This window comes from Gekko japonicus, unplaced genomic scaffold (genome assembly GCF_001447785.1).
Source record: "Gekko japonicus isolate JY-2015 unplaced genomic scaffold, Gekko_japonicus_V1.1 scaffold1183, whole genome shotgun sequence".
In the NCBI taxonomy this organism is placed as follows: Eukaryota; Metazoa; Chordata; class Lepidosauria; order Squamata; family Gekkonidae; genus Gekko; species Gekko japonicus.
The window spans coordinates 482,048-494,944 of NW_015167574.1; the positions used below are offsets into that span (position 1 = coordinate 482,048).

Here is a 12,897-nt window from a genome sequence, read left to right on the forward strand (position 1 = left end):
TGGTATTGGCAGCCAGTGTAGCGCTTTCAGCACAGTCCGAATGTGATCCCTCCTAGAGAGACCCATCAACAGCCTGGCTGCAGCATTCTGCACTAGCTGCAGCTTCCGGATCTGCGACAAAGGCAGCCTCAAGTAGAGAGTGTTACAGCAGTCTAACCTTGAGGTGACCGCCGCATGGATCACTGTGGCCAGGTCACTGAAGTCAAGGAAGGGGACCAACTGCCGAGCCAGCTGAAGATGATAAAAGGCCGACTTGGCAGTGGCTGCCCCCTGGGCTTCCATTGTTAGAGAGGAGTCCAGGAGCACACCCAAGCTCCTAACCTCCGACGCTGGCACCAGAGGCACCCCATCGAAGGTCGGGAGTGGGAGCCCCAGCCCTGAACCGGTCCGACTCAGGCCCAGGACCTCCGTCTTTGCTGGGTTTACTTTCAACCAGCTCAGTCTCAGCCACCCAGCCACAGCCTGTAACACCCGATGGAGGTCATCCGGGGGAGAGTTCGACTGGCTGCCTAACATCAGATAGAGCTGGGTGTCATCCGCATATTGATGACACCCAAGCCCACAACTCCGGGCAATCTGGGCAAGGGGGCGCATGTAGATGTTAAACAACATCGGGGACAGCACAGCTCCCTGAGGCACCCCACACTCAAGGGGATGTCTCCGGGACCGTTGATCCGCTATCGCCACCCTTTGTCCCCGACCTTGGAGAAAAGAGGCAAACCATTGCAGGGCAAGCCCCTGAATCCCCACGTCAGCGAGGCGGTGGGTCAGCAACTGGTAGTCGACCATGTTGAAAGCAGCCGACAGATCTAACAACACCAGTGCTGCCACACCACCCCAATCCAGATGCCTACGGAGGTCGCCAGTCAGGGTGACCAGCACCATCTCTGTCCCATGACCCAGGCGGAAGCCGGACTGGAAGGGAACCAGCGTAGAAGTGTCATCCAGAAAGCTCTGCAACTGTATTGCCACTGCCCTATCTATTAATTTGCCCAAGTAGAGCAAATTGGAGACCGGCCAATAGTTGGCCAGTTTGGCCAGGTCCCGAGATGGTTTCATGTCAGAAAGTTTTACAAAGCAGTTCCATTGGAACTATATGGCATTAAAGACAAAATACAAGCTTGGATCAATCAGAGTGTTTCTGAGAGTGCAATAATTTTTGCCCACAGAGCAAGACTTTCTCACCTCCCCCCTTCCACTACAGCATAAAATGCCACCCAAAATGCTGCTCCCAGGACACAAGGAACCCCATCCCTAAGGTAGCATTTCAGGGGGCATTTTAGGTTGCAGTAGGAGGAAGAGGTGAGAAAGTTGCACTCCTCTGCTGGAAGTCATTCCATTCCTAGAAACCAGACAACAGAAGCTAAGCCATAGTTTCTGTGCTACTTGCAGTGGAACAAAATTTTCCAAAAAAAACCCCAAAATATACGGCTTAAAATTTCCTTCATACACATCCCATTTAATTATAGATACACCATGGCACTGCAGTTCATCTCAACTCCCATGCATCGGGCGAAGATCAAATTGAGCATGTGACCGGCCCGATGCATGGGAGCTGAGATGAACTGAGAGAGTCCCAGTGCCACCAGGTCCATAGCCCGGCTGGAGGTTGCGTCCTCAGCATGGATGTTGAAATCACCCAAAACAATCAGCATAGAGTGCTGCAACGCCCAGCCTGATACGGCCTGCAGCATTAGGCTGGTGCATTAGGCGGTCGGTACACCAAGGTGGGGCAAGCTGGGTGAGGGCTACCGTTTCACCCTCCCGCACCCAGGTCTCGGTCACGCACGCCAGGTCAGCTCGTTGTTCCTGTACAAAATCCCGAAGGATTGTAGTTTTGTTGTTAATAGACCTGGCGTTGCACAGCACCAGTGACGGAGGGGGGTTCTCCATCTTGGCCCCACTGCCAGCCACCATTGGGATGGGCCGTAGGCTGGAAGGGCGCCGAGCCGCTCTGTTTCTCTGCATCCTTCCCTTGAAGCCCCTTGAAGATGAATCTGAAATAGTTTTTAAAAGGTGCTGTATTCTTTATATCAACAGGCACACCATTCTGTTAAGACACAGAGATAATACTGAGCTATGATATGTTATTAAATTTATCTCCAGAAGCAAAGCCTGATGACATAGCAGCAATTACTAATATTTGCCTAGCTGGGTGAGTAACATGCAACTTTATTAAAGCCATATAAAAGCACTATGAACCCAAAGACAAACGCATTATATACCAATTTAAAATAATTTGACAACTGAATACAACTTACTCTTCTCAGAGGTGTCTCAGTATTCACAGAGGTTTCAGGATGCACCCATTTAGATGAAGGTATTCCAAGTCCTGAGTAAGCATGTGTTCCATTTGGATACTGCCAAATAATTGGATAAAGTCCTAGGTGATTATATGAAGCAGAAGGGTGAGCTTGCCCAAGAAGATGTGATGATTGGTGCTGTAGCATCTGTTGCTGTTGCTGGTGTGCTAATGCCAAATGGCTTAAGCTGCTAGCATGAGCAGTCTCTAGTCGTGGGTGGCCTCCCAACAAAGAGGCTGCAGGCACTCCAGGTAACACTGCAGGAAGTAGATGTGGGTGATGAACAGAATGGTGAGATGCACCACTAAGAGGATGAGTACTAATAGACGATAAAGGAGCTTGGTTTGAGGTTCCAACTAATAAATGGGATGCACCAGTTAATGTGGGATGATGTGTGTTTGGATTGAGACAAGTTCTATGGGAAGTGGAATGAGGAGGATAATTATGCTGATGCAAATATGGTGATATGTGGTTAGTTCCCGTTTCTTGTCCAATAAGAGCGGGATCTCTGTAAACTGTGAAATGTTCATTCTTGTCAATAATAAGAGGACTTTTAGTAGCTTCTAATGAACTAACTCTAGCCGGAACTGGATGAAAACTAGACCTAGGCAAATCATGTTCAGTTTTAGTTCCTGACCTTGTTACTCCAGTAACATGGTTGTTCTGGTAATTAAGTTTAGACTTCACAGAATCTGGAGACTGGGCATGTTTATATTTAACATCAGGTAAGGAACCTGACTTGGTTTTAGGGTTGTCAAGCAAATGACCAGGTTTTGACTTCATAGCATCTGGGACTGGACTTTGTTTACGTACTCTGCCCTCTTCTGCTATAGAAATAACAGTTAAAGATGATGTAGAACCATACTGAACTTTTTCAGAATGTAGATGTTCGCCTGCTGATGTACTTCTCATAACTTTCAGTTGTAGCAAGTCCATCTTGCTGACATTATTAACCCAATTCTCATCAACTTCTGATTTCCTTACGTCTAGAAAGTTTGCATTTGTAAACAGATGTTTTGTATCTTTGCCATGGGGTTCCATTTTCAGACAGCCCTGCAATCCAAATGTACTTGAAATGTTTTCCTGGCTCTCATTGGTGGCATTATTGTCAATATTCATATCAATACAACTTTTTGGTGTAGGAGAGCTGGATATAAACTCTTCATTTGGTAAGAGCTCCCTGGGGCTTTGCTTGTCTATACCATCCTCTTGAATGCATATGTCATTGGCATTCCTATCATAAATTGTCAGCTGTTCAGCTTGATGGAGTGAAATCTCTTGCAGCTCCAAATCAGCTGACTCGGGTCTTTGTATTTCTTGATGTTTTTTATCTTCTGGTATTTCATGCCAACGAGGCTGACCATCTATTAGCGTCTGTTCCTCTACAACACTGCTGCTCTGACATTTACCTTCTTCCCCATTTACCTTTGAAGTGCTCTTGCTTTTCAATTCATTCTCTGAATTTTGCTCTGATGAAGAATCTGTCAATCTTTTGTTTGAGTTTTCTGAGTCGCTGCTCTCTGAGTAGTCTGAGGTGTTGTCTGTCCTCTGTCTCTTCATATTCAATTTTTTTTCTTCATCTTCAGGTTTTCTTCTTTTAGAAAGAAAGAGTTTGTTTTTATTTTTGGGATTTTCTGAAAAAAGAAAAAAATATTTTTAGTTCAATACAGTATTACATTAAAAATACTTCTCTGACCCTTGGAACAATCTCTTTACCTCCTTGACCTAGATAGTCACATTTTTCTTCTTTAATCTTCTCTTCATCGGGCACACTGCTGTCAGAACCTTTCCTTTTATTTGGACGAGTATTCCGTTGCTGCTGGTGTGAATTTTGTTTTGGTGCTGCACTCTGAGAATTCATTGCTGGCCGGGGACTATTTGCTTGAGCCCGGGTATAGTGCCCCTAAATGAAAACAGGAATTCATTTCTCTCTATCCAAATGAATTTGGATGAACAGAATTAAAAGGAATATAATTTTAAAATATATCTACGTGGGCGGTGTTGCTGTTCTGGTTGGAACGAGACCTGCGCCGCGATGTAATACCAATATTTTCACCTTTCAGCAAAGAGTGAACGACATCATCTAGAAAGGTCATCTGAACCATAGAAGGATCAACATTTTGTGGTTCTAAAACCTGGTTTATCAGGAAAACAGAAATATTTAATCAATTTTAGTTCTATATTTTCCATATGAATGCCAAGTGCAAATAAAAACTGATGGTCTAGCTTGAAAGATTGCATAAAGGACAGTTTGACACAGCCTGTTGTAACAGAATCAACACACAATTTTTTTAAGGATTATATAAAAGGCATCCCTTCCTTTTCAAGCAAGTATATTCAATAATTACCAGAAAACCATTAGTAGTTCTTTTGTAATCTCCAAAAGAAAATCACACTGAAAAACCTTACATATTATTTCTTAAACCGTAGACCTTATTGTAACCCCAACAATAGATGGGAGGGGGTGTCACCTAAAGAAAACAGATTTTTTAAAATTAATACTGAGCAAGCAGTCTGAACGTTTTCTGGGATTCCTCCACTTATACCATGAGAATACTTAGGACTGCTGATCTAAGTATTAAAGTTCCTTTTGTTCAAAGTAAGAATTTATAGCCACTTAAAGTAATCACTGGGTGTTACACCTCAGTAATTCATGACACATTTTTTTAAAAAAAAATATAAAGCACTACTCCTTTAGACAGAACACCTTTAATTTGATTGTAATTATTTTATTGGTTGGGTAATGACCAAATAAGAGGATTTAAGTTCTTCAAACAGGGAACTAGCACAAGAGCACATTCTCCACCACTAATTTAGCCCTGAAGATTCCAGATTATTAAATTTACGCTTGGATCAATACTTAAAAAAAAAAAGTAAATATATGTGATTTGATTTTAGGATAATAAAGTGAACATGATGACAAAAACCCTAACATACAAATACCTATCATTATTTTCAGTAACAGAAAAAATGGTTACCTGATCATTCATAACTATCATAGTACGAGTGAAGAGATCATGGTGAGTAATTATACCAGTGAACCACTGGGTGGCGGAGTCCTGTCTGTATACTCTCACTCTATAGCCGTTTAAGGAATATGGACCTTAAAAGAAAATAATTTTTAAAAAGAAGATTTTGAGATTTAAAACGTTCAGTTCTCAAATCTAGTTTTAGAAGCACACTGAATCACAAGCTGCATGCATAAATAACAAAAACTAAACATCTCACATGGTTTTAGAGCTACCAGACATTTTGCTTTGTATTCACAAAGGATTTTTAAAGAATGCAAATGTAATATTTGATAGACTCTAAATTACTTAAAAGCCTGGGCTTTCAGGACATATTTTTTAACTGAGCAATCTGTGATAGCAAAGATTGGTGAAAATTTTCAAAATATTAACTATAAAATGCTAAACCGAAAAAGCAAAAGCCTAATTCCTTGTACAGAAAGAAGTCATACAGCAGCTGTTTGCATGACCAGATTCTTTTTCTGTGGAAACAATTCCTTCTTGAAATGCTGGGTTCCACTGCTGCCAAGACATTCCCAAAAATGACCACAGGTTTGAATCCTCTGCAGTCGTTTAGGCAAGGTGGCTGAGCAGCCTATTTTTTCCTTCTTGCAGCTACTATGATACTAGAAAATATGCAGTTATGAAATTAAACATATGACGTATATGTTACAAATTGCCTATTAACCAAAAATTAAACAACTTTTATCTTAAATCCTATGTATACAACAGGGGAGAAACAATATTAATTTAGTGTAGAAATAAATACATGCAATTAAACCATAATTTAATCAGAAATTGCAGCTATGTTCTATCATCATTTTTGACGTCCATGAAAACCCCTATGGATTACTTGCCTGTGTAAGCTGCTCCTTCCCAAGTTATTCTTCATATTCTCAGTTTCAATGCTTCACCTGTTAGCATTACTACATCTTTTGCAAGAATATGAACCTTAATAGGAAAAGGTAAAGGTTTCCCTTGCTCGAAAGCCAGTCAAATCCGACTCTAGGGATGTGGCGCTCATCTCCATTTCCAAGGCAAAGAGCCAGTGCTGTTTAAAGACATTTCCGTGGTCATGTGGCCAGCATGACTAGACACCGAGGCACACGGAATGCTGTTACCTTCCCACCAAAGCGGTACCTATTTATCTACTTGCAATTTCTTGCTCTTGAACTGCTAGACTGGCAGGAATGAACCTTAATAGCTTCAGTCAAATTAGGATCTGAGAATAAGGTTAAAACCCAAAATCATGCTTTGGACAATATAGGAATGTCTGGCTCAGATTCACTGTCAAATCAATTAAAATTACTTTCTCCCATGCAGGATTCTCCTTTCTCTAGCAATTTTATTTTTATCTGCTCTTCTTCTCACCTTGTCACTCAACTTGGCTAAACAAATTTATCTCTTTTCTAATATAACTGGGAGAACAAGGATAACTCGTGGAGGTGAATCTTATTTCCTCAGTCCCCCTCTCTGTTAAGCTTTTCCTGTTTGCCATGCCTTGGCAGTGCCTGCAGCCCTCCTTCTCACCCATTTACCTGCCCATTTTTCCTGCTTCTCCCCCTGGAAACCTGTGCCCTCTCCTTCCCCTCCCTTCCTCCGTTCCTCTCCCCCATCTCAGCTTGTCTTTTAATTTTTTTTGCTTCTCCCCCCTCCAGTTTTACCTTCCCTTCCTCCTACTTTTTACCTTTTTAGCTCCCCCCACAGTAAAGTCCAAACTACATGTATCATGTGATTACCACAGGAACTTCTGCCATACAACAGCTGTGAGTTCCCTGATTTGGATTGGGACTGCAGTGTGGGAAGAGGACAAGCTCCCTGAGGAAGTGTTAGTTGCTTTGGGGGATCTGAAAATGCAATGAATGCTTGCACATGCAGCCCTCAAATGGGGCAAATGCCCCCCTTGGTAGTTTCAGGTTAAGAAAATGGCACAAGGTGAAGGCAGGAGCCCTTCCTCCCCCAAGCCATGGTCCCTATCTGAATTTGATCCTTGTGGCACTTCTAAATTGAGTTCCCACACCACTGGCATCTTGCTGCTAGTCCCTGTGGCAATCATGTGGTAGATGTAGTTTGGCCCCAACTGAAGGGTTGGATACTCAGCAATGCTGGCTTCAGGTTGCCTATCAAGCACAAAAGTCCACCAAGACCTCATAGCAAGTGTTGTGAGGTCGCAGGGACATGCTTTTCTTAAAGGAGATGACACTGCTTCTCTGACTTTTATGTTTTTCTTATCTCAATTTTTAATTTTTACTTTTCATATTTTTCTGCAAACTTTGGGCTTCCTCCAGGCTTGTGGAGAAATACTACTGGCCCCGTCATGTGGATTTTTTGATCCACATTCTATGGCTCAGTTGAGAATTAATTATTTTAATTTGCCCCTATGACCTTCTTTGTGTGCCCTTCTGTTCATCTGAAAATTGCATCAATGTGACCACATATGCACTTAAGGTAAAAATAATCTGGGTGTATCAAAAACTGTACTTAAGAGAGTTAACTGCGTTTAATGTTCTAGTACCGTATGTCTTGACAAACCTCTCTGATCTGTGTATTATTACCTACCCTCCTAAACAGATGAGACAGGAGGGAAGGCGGCATGTTACAGCCTAAACTTATCAGATCTTGGAAGCTAAGCAGAGCTAGTACTTGAACGGGAAACCACCAAGGAAGACTTTGGAGAGGAAGGCAAGGGCAAACCACCTATGCTTATCACTTGCCTTGAAAGCCCATTGCTGTGGTCACCATAAGTCGGTTGTGATTTGATGGCATTTTACAGACACAAACAGATGACATAGTACTATTCTGTTCTAGAGAGTACTCTATGAGTACTTCTAGATAGGATTTTTCTAGAAACTGAAGTTTATTTTACAAGCATGCTTATACGGTGGCAATGCCAGTACAATGAACATACATAAACCATGTTTTAATTATGACTACCTTTTACTAAACATTACTAGTGTAAATCAGAAGCAGCACCAGGGGATGGGGCAGGGGAAAAAGAGTACAACCACACAAATCAGTAGCTCCAGCTGCCTGCAACAATACTATTTTATAATTGTATACGATTAATTAAAATGAAATGATAAAGATAGTCAATGTCAACCCAACAATCATTAGCCAATAGATGATTTTTAAATAAAACCCCAACATCTATTTTATTTATTTATTTTGCTGTTAATGCAGTGCACCGTTGATTCTCAGCCTTTTGGCTAACATCAAGTGTACCACCGTGCACCAAAATGGTAACAGTGAATCTGGAGATCAGAATCAAGGTGCCATCACACGAGAAAGATTACAGAGAGGTGGAGGAGATGAAAGCTAGCATTGCCAGCAGAATGGTAAGACAGCGAAATGAGGATATACGTAATTAAACGGACTCCTGGCTTAACAACTGCTTTGAAAAGTTGATACTGTCATAAACCTGCCCTGGGTCTGTGTAAGTATTTACATGTGTGTTGCATGTTCACGTCATGTAAAGTGCAGTCCTTTTCACTGTGCCACCACCCCAAGTTAAGAACCCAGCCTCCCAAATCACCAATGGCTTGGGGAACACTAGTAAAGGCTGCCTTTGGGCAAGTACAAAGAGCAGAGTTTCCCAATTACTTTAGCTGTGTTTATGTGTAAATGTGTTCAAGCATTAGAGAGAGATCTAAGGTCAGGTGAGGAGGAGCTGAATCACAGTCTGCTTTCTTAAACAGGAAAAGACTTTATTGTTACACATTAAGCTAGAGCACAAACATGGAAAATAGCTATCATGCCTACTGGTTACAGATCTAATGAAAAGAACAGAAAACATAATACTAAGCTAAACTTAACAATACAGGCAGTTCCCTCTGACATCCCTGCCTAGATATCTGTGAAACAAATGCACAACCAGACCCCCTCCTGCTCCCCACAGGGGAATCCACCTCCTAGCATTTGGACCAAGCATTTGGACCAAGACCAATGGATATTACTGGTCTTTTCTCAACCCTTTCTGACTTCACTGGCAGGAACCCTCTCCCAATCCAGTTTTAGGAAACTTGCCCCACGTGGAAAGGTGAAGCCCTATCCCCCAATCACCCCAGGGCTCACATCCCACACATCTCAATACCCAGATTATGTTTTGCAACAGCCATCCATCTTGCCATCCCTCTGTGGAAATCCATCTCTGCTTTCTCTAACCTCTGTGAATTCTATGGCTCCCCTACCCTGGGAAAATAAACCACCGTCAGGATCCCAGGAACTACCCAATGCGCTTCAAAGGACCTTGCATCCCTGAATCACAGCAGATACCACTTACAGACTATTCAGAAACCATATTATGAAAAACTGCTTAGAAGACTATGCAGTTTAAGGACCAATGTAATGAACATGGGTCCATATTTAATCTCAGATATCACCATATTGGATCAACTGGGTTGACTCAAAAGAACTGAGCAGGATAGCCCTGCTGTTCTGGAAACACCTGAATAAACAGTGCTATATTAGGCAGGATTTATTCTAACTGTCATACTTCTGCCTTTGCAGCAGATTGTGCAAGCTATGATACAATGTCTTGTGCAAGCGGAAAGACATCTTTCAATTCAGAGTCACTTTTCTTATGCAACAGTCTAGCGCAATATGTAAAACAGGTCTTCTGTGGTTGGAATATGCCTTTCACATCTGGAAGGGTGCTTTCTGATATAATCAAACACTATTTCACAGGGCCAGGTTCCCATTCTGTGAACCAGGAACAATTAAGACTGGTTCAAAGTTTGTAAGAATCTGTAGAGTACTTTGAACACCATGTGTATGACTATGTAATTACAACAATTATTTATTTACTTTATTTATAACTCACCCTTCTCCCTGACAGGGACCCAAAACAGCTTATATCATTCTTCTCTCCCCTATTTTATCTTCACAATAACCCTGCAAGGTAGGTCAGGCTTACAATGTGTGACTGGCCCAAAGTCACCCAGCAAGTTTCCATGGAAGAGCAGGAATTCAAATCTGGGTCTCCCAGATCCTAGTCCGACACTCTAACCACTATACCACACTGGCAATCCCCACCAATGTTACAAACAAAGATGTAATGTGGAACTAGAAAATAATATATAGTAGCTACAAATGTTTGTTGCAAGTATCTAAATAGTGGTTCTGCAGCATGGACCAAGGAAAAAGGTAAAACGCAGAATTTCTATTTACCCCAGTGCTGGGTAGACAGAAGATGATAAAAACAGAGGGCTAGAAATTTTAACTTATTATTTAAAAACTTTCACTTACTAAAAATCAAGTCGTCACTATTATTTCAATGTGATCTACACCGAAAATATATCAGAAAATGTAATATAGGTTATGGCATTAGCAAGTAAGAAAAAAGCATTGCCAATATCAGTGCCGGTGCAATGTCGATTGTAGAAATCAGATGCAGGGTAAAGGCATTTCAATTTTTTTTAGAATATTCTAGCAGACACCCTGTAATGTTTTGCTATGTAAATATTCTGAATGTTTTATTTCTGTGGTTTAGTGTAGGATTTTGTACATAAGTTTGCTGTGATTTAAAATGCAGGCCTCTAAGGTAAGAAAGAGGAGTGCTGGATGGGTGAGTGAAGTGTGTTATGACTGGATGCTAGCTGTGCCCTGGTGGGTACAGTTGACTGGGCTTGTTCAGAGGGTTTGTGAGAGAGAGGAGAGGAGAGACTGAATGAGGTGCTGTGGACTGAGTGAAGTCTGTGTGCTTTCTGTGGAAGTTATTATCCTAAGTGGCAAGTAAGGAAAATAAATCTTCTTTGAGACTAGGTCTATTTAGGGAACTTGAAAACAGAAAGAAGACAAGCTGCACATATCTTGTAACCAAGAAGCTAGAACTATAAAGGAACAATACACCTTTGACCAACACTGGAACCATTAAGCTTTTATAGTTCTTAATAAACTATATTCCATTTAAGTAAAAACAGCTGTTCTATTTTGAGCAGGGGTGTCAAACATAAGGCCCAGGGGCAAGATGCAGCCCATCCAGGGCTCTTATGCGGCTTGCAAGAAACTGATGCAAGGGAGGGAGTGCTTGGGGGGAGAGTGGGCAGAGCCATTCCATTATGGCTTTAGCACAGCAGAGCAATCTCACCTGCAGCAGTCAAGCATCATGGGAGCATCTGCCCAGCATAGCACTGCTGCCTTTCTGGTCCACCTCCGTTGGTTTTCCTCTGCACACCCATCCTACCCCAGGGAGCCTTGCGGTGAGGACACACCAACTCGGAGCTTACCAGCTGCTGTCCTTTATACAGTTTCTATCTCCAGTACCTGGCATCACTTTTTTTGGCACACATGGCCCAGACAGACGGAGACATTTATGTCAGATCCAGCCCTCATAACAAATGAGTTTGACACCTCTGATTTAGAGTAAAGGATCCCCTTTTGCTTCACAGCTACCCCCACAAGTCGACTGTTCTGTTATTCTACCAAATATAACTAAGCCATCCTGTTCTTTATGTTAAACTAAGAGGTCTAAGCCCAGAGCCTTTGGTGACAAAGAAAGTCATTAGTAAACACTATGGAAGTTAAAGAGGCAGCAAAATACAGATAATTTCAGAGCATTACACAGAGGTGCCGTTGCAGGTGTTATATACAAGGGGTTCCAGAAAGGGACCAGATGTTACATACCCTTTTGTAACCATGGATAATGTGCACTTATTTCTTACAATATATAATAACATATAACAATTTACATAACAGTTTTACATTTAATACATAACCAGTGTGGTACAAAAACCAAAGCAACTCCATTTTGAGTTTTTGGTTAAAGATGAGAAAGAATAGCTTAATAGGAAAACTCCACTGCCAGGCAATGGCCCATTTGGCTTACACCAGCAATTCCAAAGAAGCAAAAGCAATTGAGTGGATCATGTCCCCGTTACTTGAACTATGTGATTACATTTTAATATTGAAACAATCCTCTTTTAACATCAGAATAAATCACAACCAGTACCACTGGTGAACCATTAATCTATTCACCACATACTAAACCACAGATTCAGAACCATGAAGATGGTTCTATGAAGTAAATTTAGAACAAATTCAGAATCCTATTTATAAACATTATTTTTCATCCAATTACGTTTCTGTGTAAAAATGTCAAGGGACCCATTTAGTTAAAAGACATGAATCTTTCTCAAAATTACCTTGCATAAAAATCTCTTGCACCTTCTGTTCCTTTACCCAGATTTTTACTTCCTCCTGAAGCTGTGGGTTGTCCCTGAGAACTGGGTTTAAACTGTCTACGTCGTCCTAAAGGAGAAATTAAGAAAAAGTCTTATGTTATACATATTCAACATTTTATGAAGTTCTAAATCTAATAATCTGGTAAAAACAGTGCACTTATACATAATGTCAAATAAGTGACATATCAAAGCTATCCCCAGGGGTCATTTCATAGAAAAAGAGCTAGGGGAACTCATTAGCATAACTCATTAGCATATGCCACACCCCCTGACATCACCGGAAGTGTGTCATAAGGTCACACCTCCTGACATCACCGGAAATGTGTCATAAGGCCACACACCCCGCCCCCAACGGTCCCGGCCGCCGGTGCCGGCCTTGCAGCTCCACTGCCGAGCCCCATGAGGGGC

The 12,897-nt window shown here is 41.8% G+C and overlaps 1 protein-coding gene across 1 annotated transcript in view; it reads right to left on the reverse strand.

Annotated features, from left to right (window-relative positions):
• The window catches only part of JMJD1C (jumonji domain containing 1C), a 142,607-nt gene that overhangs the window by 44,314 nt on the left and 85,396 nt on the right, over positions 1-12,897 (reverse strand). The window contains exons 3-7 of the mRNA XM_015413863.1: positions 12,451-12,556; positions 5,282-5,406; positions 4,295-4,438; positions 4,020-4,206; positions 2,262-3,937 (exon numbers count right to left, since the gene is read on the reverse strand). Of these exons, the coding sequence (XP_015269349.1) occupies positions 2,262-3,937; positions 4,020-4,206; positions 4,295-4,438; positions 5,282-5,406; positions 12,451-12,457 (2,139 nt within the window). The 5' untranslated portion in view covers positions 12,458-12,556. The remainder of the gene's footprint in view (positions 1-2,261; positions 3,938-4,019; positions 4,207-4,294; positions 4,439-5,281; positions 5,407-12,450; positions 12,557-12,897) is intronic.